Genomic DNA, 20,642 nt, shown 5'->3' with positions numbered 1-20,642 from the left:
ACCTTGAGCCGCGCCGGCTTGTCCATTAAACGCCAAAAAGGGTAGGAACACTCAACAATAAACAGGAAAATCGATATGACCCAACAACGGGATAGGAGCTGCGAGAAGAAAAATAGAAAAGATAGGATCGTGTCAAGTAGCAGATTCCGCACAGGAACGCAGCAAAGAAAAAACAATGTGTGTTGCAGAGTGAACAAATGGATCAGAAAATTCGGACAATGAAGAGGGGTAATTCACACATTGGAGGAAGAAGACAATCGTGTGCACATAAAGCGATGCTAGTTAGAAGGCCATTTCGAACGCCAACGCCAGTAATCCCATACCAAAAAACCAAGATGTAGAACAAGTAACCCGCTCAAACGACAGAGAAATGCACTTTAATCAGCGAATGATAGACAGTAACATGGGGTGGCGTATTGCGCCTTCGCCGTGTATGTCTGGTGAGCGCCGCCCTGGTTGTTGATGTAGGTGGTGGTTGGAGTTGGCTCATTTTCCTTAATGTCGATGGTTTTATATGGGATAGGCGCTGCGTGGCCCGAATTATCCACTTCCATTTGTTGACAGTATGGTGGCGTAGACCCTGCCTGGTCGCGTCGTTCGTCTATCTTGATCTTTCGCGGGTAGTCTAGAATCGAGGTGTCTCGTTTAGACTCGCTGTTGGCAGCCGCCGTACTGGCTGCCATATTGTGCTCGGTAGAGGCGGTGGCGTCGGTAGAAGTGTCTAGGATTGTTTGGTTGACATAGATGAAAAACTCCATTTGTGTCTGGTTCCACCAACAGAACCACGGTCTTTGACCGGGTTGCGCAACTTCCTTGCGACTTAGCTGACTCAAGAAGGACTCATCCCCTGGCCATGAACGCCCAGATACAGAGGAGCTTGATGTAAACCTGGACTCTGGCACAACAACCAATTTGTCAAACTTCGCCACGAAAAAGAGAGCAGGGCCCAGACTGGTATCACTGGTATCAATTGCCATGCCGAGTGGAATTGATGGCTCGGTCATGTATGGTGGCTGAGCTCCATAGCTGTAACTTGAGGTCGGGGTAGGATTGGGGAACATAATTGTGTGCTTATGATCATTTTCAGAGATGGTGATTTCCAGATGGTTCGGCTTATCCATACACTTCCAAGCACTCTTCATAATGTCATCTTCGACACACATTCCCGAGGAATTTTGATGAATCATGGGGACATAAAATGTGCCAGTTGGTGTGGACTTGAGGTTGCTGGGGGTACTTGTCATTGTCGAATAGTCCTTTTGCGGCGATGCAGTGACTGTCACAATGTTAGGGCCGGTGGAGGAAGCTGCTGCTGCCGCTTGCTTATCAGCTTCCGCAGCGCGTTTGGTGCCCAAAACACCACCTATCACACCACCTATAGATCCTCCGATCAACATCACAGTGCAAATAAGCACGAGAGTCCAGACTGGTAGGCCGCAGCAAGCAGTTTTCTTTCCTTTCTGTTTAAGCTTTTCTTCGAAGGCCATAATGCCAGTTGCTGCTGCCGCTCTCTGGCCAGCACTGCTGCGGTTATTGTTCCCGTTATTCTCATCATTGCCATTGTTCCCGGAATTTCCGGTATAATCGGCAACAAGGGCGTGCGAGGACATTTCAGAGACATCTGGCTGTCCCCTTGAGAGAGAATTGAGTTGTTGATCCTCCAGCGGAGGGTTAATATCAGCCATGTTTTGTGGAGTCGGAGGTTTCGGAATAACTCCTGTCGGGTATCGTGAATAAGGTGGTAGGGGTTCAGTGTGACCATCTGGCCCGATGATGTCGCCAACATCGTCATCTCGTCGACTTTGCGGTGGTTGATATGGTGGATTATGACCAGGGAAGCCAACAGGGATTACGTCGTCATCATCCATCCCTTCCTCGACTACATTTTGAGTGTACATGGCGTAAGGGTGTTGGGGACCGGTTGTTTCACTCAGCGGGCGATCGTGTTGACGAATAGTCGAGGTGCTTCCAACACTCGGGGAGCGGCTCACGCCAACTTGAGGATACATGCCATACGGATGGCTGGGACCGGTGGCTCCGGTGTAGGGGCTAAGAGCCCGCGGCATCGAAAAGCGAGATGAGACACTTTGGTTTCGTTGGACGGCAAAGGGAGAGTTGTTGACAGAGTTGACGGAATTGCGATTGTTGGAGAAGCCACCTGCCCCCTTCTGGGGAAGGCTTGATCGGTGGGCCTCGTCGAAGGAGACCCGGGCATCATCGCCAAATGGATTCTCATTCTCGGTGGTCGCCGTACTGACGGGCTTTTGAGGGTGATTAGTTGAGCGAAGGGTAGTCGAAGAGGCGATGGAGGCGGGACTAGGAGCACGCTCGATTTGGTCGGGATCGATCGGTTCTAACGAGTATTCATCGGAGAAGACATTGGGGTTGGAGACGCGTGATGTGCGACCGAAGGAGTGGCGAGGCATCGAATCGCGAGTCGTTCCTTGAGAAAGTCGAGGAGTCTGGGATGACCGAGAGGCTGAGCGAGAGTGTTGTCCAGACATTGTCTCCTTTAAAATGACGGCAGCCCTATCGGGCCACCTCTTGAATCGGTTTCAATCCGTTTCGCAGGTTTACCCCGGGGAGTCACGAATGGGTGGCGAGAAGGGAGGGGGAGAGGAAAGGGCGCTATATTCGATGGGGTGTCGGGGTAAGTTATTCTTCGAGTTGGTCGAAGAAGATTAGTCGAGTATTAGGGATGGTGGGAGAATAGGTGAATGAGGGAAGTGATTGAAGATGGGGAAGGGTCGGAATTGGATGATGTGAGAAAGAGGGAGGACGAAGGGGGACTGAGTTTGAGACTTTAGCGTGACGACGGTAATACGTCGGGGAGGGGGTTCCAATGGCTCAGGTTGGGTCACGGCGAGGTATAATTTACGGGTGTTGTAGTACCTTCCGCCTGAAACATTCGGTAATCACCGGGTAAATTACAGACTTTCTTGGCTTACGGAGTTATCTTTGAATCTTCTCTCCTTCATAACACAGACTCGCACATACAAATCATGAATGAGGGATGGAGGGGCCTTTGTTTTTTCCTCATTTCTTCCACCTCCATCTTTCTTTAGGTCTCTTTTTTTCCCCCTGAAGACCCTGCTCATGGAGGATCCCCCAATGTGAGGGACCCTTTGACTGGGTGAGATCGACTGGGACCTCCTCCGTGTGCGCTACAGCCACTAGGGCGACCGAACTAGCGACTAAGTCCTCCTTTTGGCTGCACGCAGTGGGTCTGGGCATCGCCACCCCGGGCTTGGAAAGAAAGGCACTGATGTTGTCACCGGAAGAGAGTCTAGACAATGGATTCCTCCTACTATCTGCCATACTTACTGCCTACGTCTCAGCTTCTCATTATTTACAGTACTACAGGTGCAAATGATGGACTTTTGCTGTCTCACAGATTTACTCGTCATTTCTACATATACTGGTAATATCCGCCAAGCGTACTCCGTACTCATACCAGCCAATGCAAACTCCCGACAAGGTGAATCCAAGGAACCGATCGCTAACTACGAATCGTCTCTGACCGTAAAATGTATGATGGTGGATCGCGACTCTTGTGTACTCCCTACACTCGGCGGTTCTCAACATCGCGTGCCGCTCGGCAAGCGTTTTGGCCAAAAACTTGGCTGCCAACAAAACCCACCAGAGCGTGAAAAACTCAATCTGACTCAACTTTGACTGGGGAGGTTCCAGATTTTAGGCCCTCTCTCGTATGGACGTATGGATGCAGCCCTACACGTACATCTCGTACAAACTTGACGGGTGGCGGATATCTCGGATCTTGCATGGGCGGACTAAGTGTTAGCCGTGATTAGAAGTAAAAAATTATAACTAGTTATACTCAACATACATATGTATGAAACTAAACGACTCGTACTTTGAGATTTATTTTTAGAGCGCTGCGCATCTGGTGGATGTTCTGAAACTGCTAAGCAAAAAGAGAAACATATCAAGTATCCTACACACACTCTCTCATGGCGAAATCTTTTTACTTGGTTTTTACTTGGTTTTAATCCAAAAAAAATGTTGATATCTTTTTATGTACTCTGTTTTTTATTTCTATGTTTCCTCACGAGAAAATGAGATCCATGGAACAGAAAGACGAGGTGTCTGGAAAGAAACGGGACTGGCGCCAAGAGTAGTTTAGGGCTTCGGGTCCCTCCCGACATGAAGTTCGTTGCGCCCTGGACTAACTTTTGTGATTAGGTACGAGTAATCCAATTCTTGGCTAGACCTCGCACATACGTACATACAATACTTGCAGTTGTGAAACTGCGGATAACAAAGCCGTTTCAGCTCCTATAGGGTTGCTGAGCGACTCAGCATGCTTCAACGCGGGGTATGAATAATGTGTGCGTAACCAGGCCCGCACCCAGGAACGGATCCATTTTTCTTTTCTTTCGAATGGGCCTTGATCGACCGACACCGTCACTTGTCTTGCAGTCGACAGAGGCCTGGACCGATGCTGATGGATAGACCAGCTCATAATCACAAAATGGCCCCGGCGCCTATGTACATACAGGATGTGACCGAGGCTCGGAGCCAATGCCTTTTGATACTGAGCCAATGATATTTGACACTCGCACTGAACTGAGTCAGGCCGTACAGTAATCGATGTGCATATGTACAAAGGAAAGGGAAGCCGACTCATCTCGCGAGTAAACGTACTTCATTCTCTATGGAACGTTGGATGGCCAAGTAATTTGGTGCCAAAATATAGACCATTCAACAATGAAAGTCATTTTCATGCGGGCCAGATACTTCTTTCGATTGAGAAGTCATCTTATTCCAAGTTTTTATCACTATAGTTCGTCAGAACCTCCATAATTCATAAGCTATAACTATTCACTACTCCACATACATAAGGCTAGAAGTTAACAGCCTACCGAATGATCGATTTGCCTCTCTTCGTCCGAATTCGGACACTTCACCTCAAGGTGTACTCGTAAACCAGGAACTTGTCACCTCTGGGGAAATCTTATGTAATTATACCAATAAAAAATACTAGCAGATAACTAACTCATAGCAAACTCAATGACTATCTCTTTCGGTGTAGGTTATGCTTATGCCAAGACTGGATGCCGCCGCACTTTATTCACGCTGAGTGACGTCTTAATCCACTGGGTTCAAGCCATATACTTAGATATATTGGTACTCCTCATACTGATTTAATAATATCCCCAATATCTTAGTCTATTGCCGCTTGCAGTGGTCCTTGCCTAGATACACAGCCGGCTGCCGGTGGGTAATTATTAGTAACTAACCACAGCTACTACGATACCTACAAACTGGTCTTCGCAAGATTTCATATTTTTGAGGTGTTGACAGTCAAGGGAATGTAATTGTAACCAAGGACTAGCAGAATGCACCGATTTTTATTAGTGGAACCGAACCAATATACTGAAATTCAAGTTACTACTACCCGTAGTACTTGTACTAGGTAGTACGACTAGTGATGATATTTAAATCACAAATGTTCTTTAGTAAATATAATATCGAATATTCTCTACCTTGATGCTGAACAATCATCTAGAAGATTGCGAACCATGTCGTACAGGTCGATCTCCAGAAGCGTCTATTCATGCGTTCCTGCCAAGTCATTCATCGGGGTATAGGAGCCCACTAGTTCGGGCTTGTCTGTTCGATTATGAAGCCCAAGAACAGGTGGGCGAGATTTTCCAAAGCGTCAGATAAGCTGTGATTGTGTTTTCTATCGCTGCCATACCAACACATGGGACAGTATCCATTGCAATGATCAACCTTGTCTTATGTTTTGGATCGGTAAGCTATCTACTAGCAAGTGCTATAGAAGCGGGTGAAAGCTAAACTTCATGATACAGTGCTGTTTTGCCACTATTTTTACGTTGGATCTTCGTGGCATCGGCTGACACACTAAACTAGGGGGGTTCTATGCTTGTTGCTGCGATTTCCGATGGCATGATCTTCCCTCCGATGATGGGAGCCATTGTGGACAAGAAGGGTGCCCATACTGCGATGGTAATTCCCAAGATGGGATATGACCTTGCAGTGATCTTCCCTGTCTATGTCAATATCTATAAAAGGGATAGCATGGACTTGCATCGTGACACAGAAGTCAATGTTACCATTCAGGTGGGCAAGGATTTGCAATTGGAAGAGGGCACTCATGATATTGACCAGACTACCACTTCTAATCTTGAAACAGTATCTGGGAGGGACTGATCAAACATCGCTTGTTTTGCGGGGTGGAGAAAAGTGTTACGGAAAGTATGATAACATGGCGGGATATTAGTATAATTATTTCCCAATGCTTCATCTTCAAGACTAGCTTCTCTTCGTGAGGTCCTTTGAAGATGTATTCTTTATTCCAGGCATAAAACCTCGCACCAAAAGCATGGTTATCACTGTGTGAGAATCCCAACAGATGTATACTTGCCCAAACTAGTTTTGACTAGTAAAACTGCGATTAAATTTCTAGTCCATTATTACAACTGTCCTAATTGATCAATATGGGACGAAATGGTAGGTTACCAGCGTACTAGACATATTCAATTCAAAGCCAATGACCATGGCAACGCAATGAATGAAATGTTCTTGATTGAAGTCATACCACCTCACCGCCTCCAGCTTGGTTGTGACCGCCCGCCCATATTGACGGTTATTCTTGGCTCCAGCTCCAGTCTGCATGTCCATCATATTGTCCATTAGTCGACTGGCATTTGATCTGCTGCATTTGCAGCACCTTTTAAGACATGCCTGACGAGCCAAAGGGGAAAGGCTTCCCCGATGTATCGACGAAATTATCCGCACTCCCAAAGAAATCGCTCTTCGAACGACAGAAAGCTGAAGCTGAAGCTAAACGCGCTCGCGAAAAAGCCGAAACCGCCGCGGTATATGAGGACTTCGTAAAGTCATTCGAAGACGATGCGCCTGCTGGATCCCAAGCTTCGAGTGGGCGGCAACCCACGTTTGGGGGAGGCCCGCCCCGACGACATTTCACCAATTCAGGGCCGCGCAGCAGTGGCCCAGGAAGCTTAGGTCCGCCGCCGCCGTCGATCTCGCGGAAAAGGCCTCATGAGGGTTTTGTGGGACAATCACGTAGCCGTGATGCGGCCCAGGGAGTGTTAGGATACGATAATTCGGGACCTAATCCATCCGGTCCCCCACGGGGTTTTCGCAGCCCATCAGCCGAGGAAGATGAGCGGAATACCGATGCAAAGGAGGCCGAGAAGGCCGCCGCTAGACCAACGTTATATCTTGCATCACTTCCTCCCGGGACATCGCCGTCTGTACTCAAGTCTTTAATCACTTCTCCTTTAGTCGTTGAGAATGTCAACATCCTCCGACCACAAAACCAATCTCCTACGGAACGGAAATCAGCCGCTGCAATAATTACTCTTGCTAGTGATTCGGCTGCTTCAGATATCGATAGTGCTGTTAGTGCACTTCAGAACAAGTATCTTGGTCGAGGATACTACCTTACCCTCTCACGCCACCTTTCATCCGCAGCAATTAGCTCAAATATGCCTTCGAATATAAATATGATAAGTACAGGTTCGCTTCCTTTCGGCGCAAAGACCACCCAACCCAACTTTGGCGGAGGGAGTCTGAGTCGGGCACCTCCACCGGGGTCACATCGCGGGGGCTTTGCGCCTCCAAGCTCATACGGCCCGAATCTGGGCCGAAATGTCTCAACTACACAAGTCGAAGTGAATGCCCCAACGGATATCAAACAACTGCGGATGATCCACAAAACTCTGGAGAAACTTCTTAATCACGGTCCTGAATTTGAGGCTCTGCTTATGAGCCGACCCGAAGTCCAAAAAGACGAAAAATGGGCCTGGATCTGGGATGCAAGGAGTCCCGGTGGTGTCTACTATCGTTGGAAATTATGGAATGTCATAACAAATCCTAGATCTCATGGTAATCGAAGGACCAAGAGCCAAAAGCCATCTTCGGTTTTCGAGGACGGACCTAGCTGGATGCCACCGGAAAAGGACATCAAGTTCGAATTTACTACGCGTCTGGACGAAATTGTGACTGACGATGATTACAATTCTTCTGATGAGGAACAGTCAGATGGTGAAGATGAGCGACGCAACCTTGGAGGAGCACCACCTGCCGAGGAAGTGGTGCAAATGATGGACTTGGGTACATGAATCCGCTACAAAAGGCCAAACTCACCCATCTACTTGCTCGCTTGCCAACAACACACGCCAAACTCCGACGAGGGGACGTTGCACGAACTACCGCCTTCGCAATTGAGCATGCCGGATTGGGTGCCGATGAAGTCGTTGATATGATTGTCCTGAATATTCTTAGCCCTTTAGCATACACTGGTGCCAACCCTGACCGTGATATGGAGAGAGATGCAGCAAATCAGGAAAGTCTAGAAAGGGACAATAATAATCCCTCAAAAGGGAAGATGGATCTCTCCCGGCCAAATTAGTCGGTCTATATGTCATCTCCGATATTCTCTCATCATCCGCTACTAGCGGCGTCCGGCACGCATGGCGATACAGACAGCTTTTTGAATCAGCCTTGCGCTCGCACAAAGTATTTGAGCATCTTGGAAGACTTGAGAAGGACCTCCAGTGGGGACGCCTCAAAGCAGAGAAATGGAAGCGCAGTATAGGAACTCTTCTTCATTTATGGGAGGGCTGGTGTGTGTTCCCACAGTCAAGCCACGAGCATTTCGTCCAGATGTTTGAACAACCGCCCCTCACTGATGAGGAACTTCAAAAAGAGAAGGAAAAAGCAGACGCGGAACAAGCCAACAATGCCCTTTCCAAGAAAAAGAACCGATGGAGAGCAGTCGACGATGAAAACTCCGGATCTGGGAATTTCGACCAAGGTGGGCCACCTGAGATGGAAACTTCAGCTTATCGGGGCCACCAAAGATTCGCCCTTGATGAAGATGAATCAATGAGTGATATTGATGGTGTTCCCATGGAGGACAGCGATTTAGAAATGCCTGACGATGAAGAGCCAATGGAGGAAGCCAGTACACCACGGGACCGTGACGCCTCAGTGGATCAATCCACGAGGCAGCCCAAAAGTCTCGCCGGGCAGCAAAAGCCAGAAGCAGAGAAACACGAACCAGCCTCACGACGTCCTCGAAAACCACGGCCCAAGGCCGAGGACATGTTTGCATCGGACTCGGAGTGAGCTGGTAGGGTATAGAGGTAGCAACGAACGCAATGATACCAAATCTTTCCAAGGATATTTAACTAGCCGGTCAATCCCATTGTGTAGAACCAAATACTTTTCAACTTGACTTTTCTCTTTTCCTTGTTCTCTCTATCATTTCTCATCAGATCTTCACCTCGACTCAAGCATCCATCAGGCAGTAAGGCATCAGCGGCAGAATTCGAGCCCCACACAGCACAGCAGCCCCTCGTCAACAAATACCTTCCTCCCCTCGAGAACTTCAGCCCTCTTTTCTATATTGTCCTCTTTGTGTTCCTTGACATCACTCCGCTCTTCAAAATGGCCGGTAAGTCATACCACCCAGAATCAAGTCTTCATCTCAATCTCCATCCAAATTTCTACGCCTTTATGCGCGCGGGGTCGATTGTTGCATCCCACCTTGCTAGCAAAAATGGATTGCGCCGTACAGAATAGGGCAGCAACCAGATGGAAATGAAGCTGTCCTGATTCTCCTCATAAATACAGTCAACTAACTTAGTCTTACCTCCTCAGACTTCACCGCCGTCGCTCGTATGTGGCCTTCATCCCCCTACATATTCCATGCGCCTGCACACAATTCCTGGAGAAAACACCCCTCCTTGAACGATTAAATAAACCCATATCGGACACGGATTCTAACCAATCATTATCCATGTTGCAGAACAGTTCGTTGAGTTCTACTACCAGACTTTCGACACCAACCGTGGTGGTCTCGCTCCTCTCTACGTAAGATTCGATACCCCGCGTCGCGGCTCCCGGCGACGACGGATATATTGGGTCTCGGTTACTAATAACGATCTAAATAAATAGCGTGACCAGTCTATGCTCACCTTCGAGACTGCCTCTGTTCAGGGTACCGCTGGTATTGTCGAGAAGCTGACCGTGAGTCTTTCTCCTTACTCCTTGAATCTCTGTTTGGGTTCCATACCAGCATGTGTGACATACTTACCTCTTGTTACCATTGTTAGACCCTTCCCTTCCAACAAGTGCGCCACCAGATTGCCACCTTTGATGCCCAGCCCTCCAGCGAGGGTGGCATCGTTGTCCTGGTTACCGGTGCTCTCATTGTACGTCAATTCAAAATTGATATGCTCTCCCCTTGGGCTACCCAAATACTAATGCTCTAAACCAGGTTGATGAGGAGCAGAAGCCCATGAGCTACACCCAGTGCTTCAAGCTCCAACCCGATGGCGCTGGCAGCTTCTTCGTTCTGAACGACGTCTTCCGTCTCATCTACGCTGCCTAAATTAAGGGCATACGTACAAGCCAGAAAAGATGATTGCAACGACGCGATGACCGGGAGGAATAGCGTACACTTTTTTACAGAGTGAGGTGGATATGTAGTTTAGGATTGACACCGTTTTTTTCTTTCAAAAGAACCATGCGAATATCCCTCTCCTGGACAAGGTAAACCCACTTTGGCTCGCAAGTTGAATGTTTCATATATTTGCATTCGGGGTCTCTATTGCTCCATTGCACTGGGTCTTTCTTCTATATGCAACACGCGACTAATAAAGCTATATTGCGAACATAACTTCCAATATCTCCAACCACAAGTAGTATACTATTGACTCTGCAAAAGCGGGGTCTCTTCAGACGGTTGTTCCGCATCCACCGGTTCCGGCGCGGCTGTCTCAGATCTCTCGGAGACTGTCCCATTGGACGGAGCACCATTCTCATCAGCCCGGTCTTTGCCTTTCCTGTTTGGTCCAAAATACTCAAAGTAGATGGCCATCGTCAACAATGTTCCTTGTAAACAAGCAGTCACCACCAATACGCCCCAAATACTCCAGCCTTTCAGCCCTTCGCGTGCCGCCAGACTAGCAGCCCAGACAAGACTTCCGGGAGTCTGAATGCACATCATCGGGATGCTCAGGCTGCCAACACGGCGAAGTCGCAATGTAGTGTAGATCTGGGGGAAGTATTGAATCGATGCCAGGATAGCAGCGAGAATGCCAAGGAAGTTAGCCCAGGCCGGTATGGCGGATGGTTGTCGTAGTGCGAAGACAACAGAAATGATAACTGTGACCAATGCATGTAGGAGGCAGATGGCTGTTATAGATAAAGCGGTGCGATATGTTGGGCCAGTGGAAGACTGAGAAGACACTGGGGCGGTGGGGTCAGTCGGGGAGGTAGCGCGAGGGAAGTAGATCACGAAGAGAAGCAAACTGTAATGTGAAGCATTAGAGGTGCTCTATGCGAATGAATACATGGGACGTACATGGAAAAGAAGCACAACCACTGCATGCCCATCTGGAACACGCCCAGGAGCCCCGCGAAACAGGCCATTCCACTAATCTCCTGGCAACATCCCACATCCTGCGATGTTTTGGGGAAGACTAGGATATTCACAAATGCTGACGTTCCTGATGTTGTTCCCAGTAGAATGAAGTAGGGCGATATGCCGAAGGAGCTTCGGCGTGATATAATACGTGCATGCTGCGGCAGGTAGGAAAACAAGATACCGAAGATGATTAAACTGGACGGTGTTAGCGGACGAAGCTCTGCTCTCTCCTGAAGGCCCCAATACCATGAAGTAGAGGTTACTTACACAGAAAGAACAGACTGAAAGATGCCGGGCGAGGCCAGCTCGCGGCAGTGTGGTGTAAGCGGATCCATGGGAGGTGTTGTTGAAGTTGTTAGGGATCGTAGGTCAGGAGAGTGGAGTGCATTCGGGATGACGTTGTGGCTACCGACGGGTGCTCACGAGGCGGTCACCTTTTGAACAAGAAGCAACTTCAGTTTAAGAGTCCCTTTTCTGAGACTTTGTGAGAATGGTATGATCTTCTTCAAGGGACAGATGCACTTCTCAGGATATATGCAGGGATACCCGACTGAAGAATGACGAGGGCAACAAGGGAAGGACAAACGTGCCTGGGCGGTCCCGGCCCCGCCTTATACTAGCGCCCGAGCCAAATTCCCATCATGCGCACATCATGCATTATTCTTAGTGACTTGGCCATTTACTCCCAACGTCATCTAGAAGAGATGTATGCTAAATATCTACGGAGTGGGAACTTGGACACTTGGTATTGTAGTGGGTTAATATTTCAGTAAAATCACTCGCTGCTCGTTTGCTACAGACTGTACCAGGTACTACATTAAGAACCTTTTCTCCCACGCCATCCGTATGGGGCCTCAGCCGCCAATCGTGTTCCATCCACCCCCTTGGTCGCCAAAATGTGCAATGCTTCCCCTTTGTCATAGTCATACGGCGTGATCTGGTTAAACACGTCTCGACAAAGTGGGTCGGGGTCATTCCTCAGAAGAATATCGATGATATGCAGATGCCTCGAAGAAGCTGCAATCTGTAGTGGAGTCTCCTGTCGACGATCCAGTGTGTTGACCTTTGCACCCTTTTCAATCAGCCCCAGAGCAACCTCACAGTTACCTGTTACCGCAACTCTGTGCAGTGGACACTTTCCATAACCATCAGGTGTCTGTGGGTCGGCGCCATGCTCTAGCAACAACTTCGACATCATGTTATCTGCAAAGCGAATAGCAATATTGAGAGGTGTATCTTGTTCCTCGCCGAATTGGTTTTCCGTGCTGGCTTGGTAAGTCAATAAAACTTTGGCGACCTCAAAATAATTGTTCAAGACGGCTCTGCAAAGCGGGGTATGTCCATTGAAATCCCTGGCCTCAATATATGCCCCTTGATCGAGTAAATGTCTAACCAGCTCGTGGCAACCGGAATTGGCAGCAAAATGCAAGGCCGTACATCCACGATCATCCGCGCACTTCACATCTGGGTTGAATTCCAACAGTACACCAAGCACGGGACTCAAGTCCTCTATGCGGCTCGCTCCCCATCTGCTGGACTCATTAAAGAGCGACCGAATATGCAAGGCACCGTTGGGCCAAGTGCTGTACATGCAACTGCTGATAGGTTTGAGTATTTTGAGCAGATGAGGGAGGTTCCAAGGACTATTGGGCCGACCATTGGGATCTGCACCAGCTTCGAGGAGCAACCGAGCCATTTCAACATCTTGATTCTCAATAGCTGACCATAAGATATCGCCTTCTCGGGCATTTGGATCAGCTCCTCGAGAGATTGCGAAACGTGCTGTATGGATGAGTTTCTTTGAAGCGGCGAAAGCCAGGGAAGAGCTATTGCCGAAGCGAGCGTCCATGGAATAGAGTACAGGACTGAGAAGATGGTAAAAGCGTCGATTGACCTTGACTAAAGCTGCAAGCTCCTTCACTTTCATCTCATTAGCGATGATGAGAAGTATCTCATTTGGAAGGCGAGAAATGGGGGATGGCAGATAGGTGAGGACGTCAGCAAGACGAAGCTGGAAAAAGTGATGATAAGTCTGGGGTATGCATATTCGTCTGTATGAGAGAATGACTTGCCTTTCTAGACCTAGGCATCATGATGACCACGAATCTCAAAGGATCACCCGTCGATATGGAATTGCTTGTTGTCAATCAATATTCCCGGTGCAGATCAACATTCTCGGTCGAGATTATGATCGAGGTTAGTGGGGAGGATGGGAGAAATTGCAAAAAAAGGAAGGTGGCCGCATTCACTGGAAACATAGACAATATTTGGGTGTCGACGTTGTGACTTATCTAGGGCCGAGTACAAACCAAGGACAGATAGACGATCGGCTAATTGCACTGGATGTAATTATTCGAACAACACCTGCGTATTTGACATTAATGCAGTGGATTCGCTGTGTCGGAGGAGATGATGATGATGAGTACACAAGTGAGGAAGAGAGGGTAAATAGAATGCTAGATTTGGAAGTCACAACTAGACACCAGACTGCACCTTCCTTATCAAGATTTATCTTGCGTGGAGTGCTACAACTAAATAATGAGTATGACTATGAGCCAGACAACGGCTCTCTTTTATAGGGAACTCTCTCTATATTGTTGAACTAATCTACAAGGGGCGAGTATATAGATCGGATCGGATTTCTAGTCATTAATAAATGGAAACTCCACCGGATGTTTCTGTTCAGAAGCTGAGCATTGATTCAATGCCACTGGTAACTGTCAACTGTCAATTTTACGCCTGAAGCGAGAAAATCAGAAAGAAAAAAGAGAAGGGCAAAAAAGGAATCGACAGCTGGCGGATTCGAACCGCCGCCTCCGAAGAGAATTGATTTCTAGTCAATCGCCTTAGACCACTCGGCCAAACTGCCATTTGATGATATACTGATCGAAAGTGTGCTTTGAGTTAATTGACTCTGGATGGAGCTGGAAACAAACGCTGATTGGCGCATTCAAAATGTATATAACCTTAGGACCACAGTACCTACCATCTACATATACATTTTATATACAGTATGGCTATATATTTCGAATTACAGGTATTGCGATTTTCCATTATCTCATGGATTCCTCGATAGACATTAAAAGCAAGAGAACAGAAGGCGCACTGTGATTCAATTTATTCTAATGGGTTGACTTGGACGGTAGGGTGCTCAAGACACCAAATAGATAGTATCTATAACCTCAAACTACCAGAAAGGGGGAGTATGCTAGCTGATGTCTTGCTGATGAGAACAAACTCCAGCGCGACTCAGGCGACCTCCCCCCCTAAATGCGACTACCTTGAATTTCAAAACTACCTTGCAATGGCTTTGAACATGCGAATCTGTGGACACAGAGCTCGGATGGTGACACCAAGTGGAGCTACCAACTCATAGCTGCAGGATAGGTTCGCCGGCCACTGTGTTTTCCCTGAAAGAAGGCAGACAAATCAGATTGTGATCATATTAGTGTGGTGTATGTACAATCAAGGGTTGATCTGGAACCAACAAAGAGCGATGACGCGGGTGCAACTAGGGAAAAGAAGAATTGGGGCTGATGAATCATGCAAAGGCGGGCCCCGCCTGGCAAAATGTCCCCACTACGTCACTGCACGATCATCCTTGCTCTTATTTTCCAATTTTCCCTGTCTACAGCCGGTTCCAATCATTCTTCCTTTCATTCATGATCACAGGCTTTCGTATTTAATACTCCCTACGCCTAGTCTTAATTTCTTCTCTTCATCCCCCGTTGAAGGTACGTCCAACCCTCATACCTGATTGACCTGACCTTGACCCACTTGATCCTGTATATACTAATTCTTATTCCATACACATTAGCTACCTACCTATCATACTAGCTCAACTTCACGTCAACTCAAGATGAAATTCCATCTGGCTTCTGGCCTAGTGTTCCTACTTGCTACCACCGAGGTTGTTGCAGCTTCCTCCTGGTGGAGTAAGGCTAGTATGTCGCGTTCACATTTTCCTGTGATTATATACTTCTGAAGGTGGCCGCGCTAACATCCTCGCAGTCTACAACAAATGGCACGAAACTGAACTCGAGCGCTGGCTCTCAGATCATGGTATGTGTGTCCCAAGCCATAGGTAAACAAGAGGAATGTTAATAGCAATATCTGCTAGATATTCCCTACCCTTCCCCGGCCGATCGCAGGGATCTCGAGAACTTGGTGAAGACCAACTGGGATAGTCGAGTGCAAAAGCCCCTTGGCCATGCCGCAGAGCAATTCTCAGATGAGGTTCATCATGCAAAGGAATGGGTCTTTGACACGTAAGATATCCTTGTCATCGTTATTGAAAATATGGGCTCTAATTGACGCGTTTGGCAGCTGGTCGGATTCGCAGTTGAAAGCATTCCTGGATCGTCACGGCATTCCCGCTCCTCAGCCCCGCAAACATGACATTCTAATCAAGACCGCCCGCGAGAACTACGAGGCTGTCGCCAAGAAGGCTGGCGAGACAGCATCCTATCCCGGCAACTGGCTCTACGAACAATGGACGGATTCCGACCTCAAGGAGTGGCTGGATGAACGTGGATGGCCTGTCCCCCAGCCCACAAGCCGGGACAAGCTTATCGCTTCCGTGCGCCGTAACTCTCGTCTGGCTAGCTTGCAAGCTAAGGCTATTGCTGCCTCAGCTGTCGCATCAGCTCAAGCCGCGCAAGCTTCCTTGAGCGAGGAGCTCTTCAACGCCTGGTCTGATTCCAAGCTGAAGGAATTCCTCGACGAGCACGATGTGAAGGTCCCGCAAGGCTCCAAGCGCAATGAACTTATTGCGCTTGCTCGCAAGCACCGTTCATACCTCCTCGACCAGGCTTCCAGTGTCTCTTCCGCCGCCAAGGATACATTTGGAGCTGCTACCACTAGAGCTGGAAACGAATACGCTCGAGCGACTGACGACGCAAAGCTCAAGGCTGAAGATCAGTTCAATGCTGCCATCAAGCTGTGGTCTGACTCCCGCCTGAAGGCGTTCCTCGATGCCCGAAGCGTTCCTGTTCCCCAGAATGGCAAACGTGATGAGCTTGTTGCGACGGTTCGAGCCAATGCCCACAAGGCTGCCGGTGGCTTCAATCAATACAACTTTGATACCTGGGACAAGGAGCACCTAGTGTAAGGGATCTCACTTCTCCATGACGGATTGCCTCTAACTGAATCCTAACAGGAACTATCTGTCTGCCATGAACTCTAAGGCCGTCAAGAAAGCCGACGCCTCCCGCGAGGAACTCCTGAAGCATGCTAAAGACTCATACGCCAAGGCATCTAAGGCTGGTGGCGAGCATTATGCATCTGCTACCTCCTCCATTGCCAAGGCGACTGGCTCCGCCAAGGATGCCAGCTTCGACCAGTGGTCCCAGTCTGATATCAAGCAGTATCTGGACTCTTATGGTATCCCCGTTTACCAGGGCTCTAGCATCAACGAGCTTCGGGCTGCTGCTCGACGTCACGCGACTTACTTCAAGTATGGAACTAGCACCCCATCCGAGACCATTTATGCCAAGTTTATGGATACCCTGCACTGGGTTCTGGACCAAGTCAAGGTTGGAGCTTCGAGCGGCCGTGCTCAGGGACAAGAAGCCGCCGAGAATGTTCGCGAGAAGGTCTCAGACGAGACCCGGCGATTGCGCAAAGAGTTGTAAAATGGTGAAATGAAGGACAAAGAGAAATTGTGGGATGGTGGATGTGCTTATTAACTCACTTTTGTCTCTTCGATCACGACGACATGACTTTCTGATCTTGTTTTTGGAGGTGTACTCGGGATATCTATTTCGGGGGCTTTTCTTTATGTTCGCCTGTCAATAATACGTAGTTTATCCCTTAAAATGAACACCCGATTCTATCAATTTACAAATGAAGCCGTAAATGACAACCATTAAAAATCCAAGTACCACCGAGATACTCGGGAACCCGCTCAAAATGGCGTTTCTCGATCGAGAGTAATGGATCAAACCATTCAATGTATCAAAGTTTTTCTTCCCGCTAGCATAGCACAGCAACTTATCCTTTTAAGATAGATAACGCTCAGTTCGACCTGTCTCGGTAGTTCAAGACTTGGGAGCCTCGGGATCTCCCTCGGCAACAAGCTTTCCGACTACCAGATACTTCTCGGTGAAGCGCTCCTCCCACGACTGAAGGTTCTCTAATTGATCGGCATCCAGGTCCTTGAGATCATCCAGTGGTGCTGACAGGTCTTCTGTCAGCATTTCCCTATCAAAACTCTGGTTAGCCAAGCCACGCGAAGCATCGCGGCCGGCAAAGTTCTCGTAAGGACCGCCCTGTATGATTATCATTCCATCGTCAGTCAATATTCTGCAAGGGCTCCTCCCTATATCCAATAACTCTGCAGCTGGGTGATCTGGAAATTTCCACCTACCGGTCCATAAAAATTTCGGCCAGGGGACACATCGAACACACGACCCCGCACAGCCAAATAGACTGGGCGATCGTTCTCGCCGTTGAACTCAACCAAGGTCTTGGGGGTGTAGGTTCTAAAGACAGTAGGAGGAGGACCACGTGGGAGACTAATGGGTTGTTTCGGACGGAAATGATAGTAAACCAGGACAACGAAGAGAGATAGGAGGATGAGGTTTATCGGCGAGGCGATCGACATCCTGTTGCGTGGGCAGTTAGTCGTGCTTTGTCTCTGATCATGAGGAATGACGGAACAATGGGGATGACGGACACCTCAGCTGGTGGTACAGAATTATCTAGATTGGGCCTGATTAGCAGAGGTCGAAGGGGTTTAGGAATAGTGAGACATACCAGTAGTGGCCATTATGAATGGGAACGCAAAGAACATAGGAATGTGAGTAGGAAGACCGGATATTTTTGATTGTACTTGGAAGAAGACCCAACGGGACCCAGCGGAGATCAATCGATGACATCGGCCTCCCCGCCCTACACCACGTGATGCCGCTTGTTTACATTGACGAGAATTGTTTGATGATATTTGTATATCTACATCTACATACAGTCTACCAGTTGAGACATTAACATGATGTTCCAGTCAATTCCAACTACAATTGAATCTGAGGGGTCGTAGCCATGTTATTAATAGTATTTGGCAGATTGGCGCCCAAAGCTCTTCATATGAAACGACAACACAGCCCACTAACAGTCCCTGATTGTTTCAACTCCACTCGTGAATCGCCCCCATTTTAATTTGTTGCTACCCACTTACGGTAGCCTGATGATGCCATGTTGGTTTTTGAAGAAATGCTATCCAACAATCTGAAAAGTTGACGGTGCAAGATAAAAAAAAGATCTTGAACCTTGAATTTCCCTTTTGTTTAGCTGGCCGGTCACGCTCTTTGAGTCCCGTGGTAAACAAAAGAGTGTATGTGTTAGGCTTCCTTTTTTTGCGGGGGTCGGGGGATTCTCTTTCATTTCATCTTCTTCCTCTTCGATATCGAGGGTATCACAGAGTCGTCTCAGATCCTCGATTTGAAACAGCCTCACCGACTCTGTCACTCTGCAGATCATCAGTATGTGGTCTAAAGGTCCTTTTAGTCGATCACGACGGACGGTTGGAAATAACCCCACACCGGGGGATATGGACAACGTCTCGGCTTCGGCGGATCCTTCACTGGTTGACCAGAATGCAAAGGGCTTACCTGCCTTCCCAAGGTATACATGTTTGTGACCGATCAAGACCGTCAGTTTATACTAATGCCATGTGGTCTTTAGCGGATCGACCTCTTCGTTACCCCAGCAGTCCGCAACGTCATCGCCCGTGCCGGGTACTTTCAATAAGAGATATTCAACAGTCTCGCCGGTAGGATCTCCAGAACTTGGACCTACAGGCATGCGCGATAGTGGAAGTAGCTTTTGCGTCTCGCCGATCGATGAGACTGATCGATCCATTCATCATAACCGCAATGACTCTCGAGCCTCTGCCAATGCGCCTGTCCCTCAGAGCGACTCATCTGATGCGATCACCCCGGCCCCTAGACAAGCGCAGCCTGTGCCGAAGACTGCTCAATTTGCGACACAAAAGCATCAGACCCAGCCCGTCCGCTGGGATGATTATTCAGGAGAACCGACTACCAATAGCAGCGGCAAGACAAGCCAGGTGAATCCACGTAGCACTACTTTTCACAAGTCCTCTGGGTCGCATGCCTCCAACTTCCTCCATGGTGTCCGAGAGCAGCTCCAACCTAAGAAGAAGCTTGCACAGGCTCGAAATCGGATCAGCAGTTTTTCCAAGAACGAGCCCCCCCGCGCAAAAGGAAAGTCGCGGTAGATCACCGTCACGTGTATATACACTAGCAGAGCATTCCGGTAATTATACTGGCATGAGGGACGCGAGTCCTAAACTCAGCAATAGCGCCTGGGGCTTCACTCCCACGACCGTCACGACGATCACTGCTGGAGGCCCTGCCACAAAGTTACCAGAAAGGCCAGCCGCAGAACACGTTGACTCGAGTAAACGCCGAGTCCAATTCGAAAAGCTTGAGCAGCCAGAGCAAAGAGACCAAGCAGAGACCAATTTTGTCGACACCAAGTTGGAGAGCATGATGAGGCCTGCCAGCAGCGGATTTACAACGCAACCCACCATGACGAGTGGCCCAGACGATAGTCGAAGTAACAGCCCATACGGTAGCAATCCCGGTGCAAACTCCACAGAAGACCTCCCAATCATGTCTCGACGACGACCAGTCCCTATCGGGATGCCAGGCATGCCGACCTCGAAGAAACCAGTACGGAAACCAACGCCCGCGGAAGTCCCATTGGCTGATCAGAACCTGGTGGATGGTCAGCCGAAGGATCCAGTGAGTCGGATCGAATCTTTGGAGGCCAAACGTGATGAGCTTGCGAAGCGCAGACATAATCTGGAAACAGTCATTCATGAATTGACTCGGGTGATTCAGCCAGGTTCTTTCGTATACGATGCGGCAGCAAAAGCAGAAGTGAAGAAGAGTGTGCAGAGTATCGAAAATGAAATCGCAGAGATCAAACGGGAAGAACATGAGCTGGGACTGAAGGTCGCTAGAGCGTGGAGGCGATTGGATGAGAAGGAGAATAATGGCGATGGTAGTAATCTTTGGATCAAGCGCGTTACAAGTTGAAAGTCAACCAAGTGACGAGAGAAGCAGTGCTTTCTGCAGTTCTTCTCGTTGATTAATTTTTTTTCTTTCTTATGTTCTGATATGGATACCCCGTGTGTCGTTTGGTACTGCTTCTTCCCAGCCAGCGTTCT

At 48.5% G+C, this 20,642-nt stretch overlaps 8 protein-coding genes across 8 annotated transcripts; 4 read left to right on the top strand and 4 right to left on the bottom strand.

Moving 5' to 3' along the window:
- Window positions 1-377: 377 nt before the first annotated feature.
- On the bottom strand, window positions 378-2,426 carry N7469_004793 (uncharacterized protein; the record flags this gene model as incomplete). The annotated part of the gene is made up of 1 exon (XM_056643713.1): window positions 378-2,426. The coding sequence occupies one exon, from the start codon at window positions 2,424-2,426 to the stop codon at window positions 378-380; it is 2,049 nt and encodes a 682-aa protein (XP_056503125.1).
- A 3,322-nt stretch (window positions 2,427-5,748) lies between these two features.
- Window positions 5,749-6,198, top strand: N7469_004792 (uncharacterized protein; the record flags this gene model as incomplete). The annotated part of the gene is made up of 2 exons (XM_056643712.1): window positions 5,749-5,778; window positions 5,899-6,198. The coding sequence occupies 2 exons, from the start codon at window positions 5,749-5,751 to the stop codon at window positions 6,196-6,198; spliced, it is 330 nt and encodes a 109-aa protein (XP_056503124.1).
- Window positions 6,199-6,728: 530 nt separating this feature from the next.
- Window positions 6,729-10,411, top strand: N7469_004791 (uncharacterized protein; the record flags this gene model as incomplete). Its single annotated transcript, XM_056643711.1, has 9 exons — window positions 6,729-8,108; window positions 8,150-8,424; window positions 8,472-9,140; window positions 9,294-9,472; window positions 9,679-9,696; window positions 9,827-9,891; window positions 9,976-10,047; window positions 10,134-10,232; window positions 10,298-10,411. 9 exons carry the CDS (start codon window positions 6,729-6,731, stop codon window positions 10,409-10,411), a joined length of 2,871 nt encoding a protein of 956 aa, XP_056503123.1.
- Window positions 10,412-10,729: 318 nt separating this feature from the next.
- Window positions 10,730-11,784, bottom strand: N7469_004790 (PQ-loop repeat-containing protein; the record flags this gene model as incomplete). The annotated part of the gene is made up of 3 exons (XM_056643710.1): window positions 10,730-11,333; window positions 11,387-11,644; window positions 11,717-11,784. The coding sequence occupies 3 exons, from the start codon at window positions 11,782-11,784 to the stop codon at window positions 10,730-10,732; spliced, it is 930 nt and encodes a 309-aa protein (XP_056503122.1).
- Window positions 11,785-12,266: 482 nt separating this feature from the next.
- N7469_004789 (ankyrin repeat domain-containing protein) lies at window positions 12,267-13,298 on the bottom strand (the record flags this gene model as incomplete). Its single annotated transcript, XM_056643709.1, has 1 exon — window positions 12,267-13,298. One exon carries the CDS (start codon window positions 13,296-13,298, stop codon window positions 12,267-12,269), a length of 1,032 nt encoding a protein of 343 aa, XP_056503121.1.
- A 1,968-nt stretch (window positions 13,299-15,266) lies between these two features.
- On the top strand, window positions 15,267-17,082 carry ish1 (double-strand break repair enhancer MSC1; the record flags this gene model as incomplete). The annotated part of the gene is made up of 5 exons (XM_056643708.1): window positions 15,267-15,393; window positions 15,461-15,511; window positions 15,570-15,717; window positions 15,776-16,555; window positions 16,608-17,082. Coding segments are annotated over 5 exons (1,581 nt in total), but the record flags the coding sequence as incomplete, so codon positions are not given.
- Window positions 17,083-17,487: 405 nt separating this feature from the next.
- Window positions 17,488-18,242, bottom strand: N7469_004787 (uncharacterized protein; the record flags this gene model as incomplete). The annotated part of the gene is made up of 4 exons (XM_056643707.1): window positions 17,488-17,718; window positions 17,817-18,054; window positions 18,126-18,150; window positions 18,206-18,242. The coding sequence occupies 4 exons, from the start codon at window positions 18,240-18,242 to the stop codon at window positions 17,488-17,490; spliced, it is 531 nt and encodes a 176-aa protein (XP_056503119.1).
- Window positions 18,243-18,929: 687 nt separating this feature from the next.
- Window positions 18,930-20,511, top strand: N7469_004786 (uncharacterized protein; the record flags this gene model as incomplete). The annotated part of the gene is made up of 3 exons (XM_056643706.1): window positions 18,930-19,069; window positions 19,130-19,681; window positions 19,770-20,511. The coding sequence occupies 3 exons, from the start codon at window positions 18,930-18,932 to the stop codon at window positions 20,509-20,511; spliced, it is 1,434 nt and encodes a 477-aa protein (XP_056503118.1).
- Between the last annotated feature and the right edge of the window lie 131 nt (window positions 20,512-20,642).

Source organism: Penicillium citrinum (assembly GCF_028827155.1).
Source record: "Penicillium citrinum strain IBT 23319 chromosome Unknown utg000003l:1.0-4596430.0:1.0-4598250.0, whole genome shotgun sequence".
NCBI classification, from domain to species: Eukaryota; Fungi; Ascomycota; class Eurotiomycetes; order Eurotiales; family Aspergillaceae; genus Penicillium; species Penicillium citrinum.
Note: the sequence above shows the minus strand (reverse complement) of the source record. Positions and strands in the feature narration are given on the sequence as shown.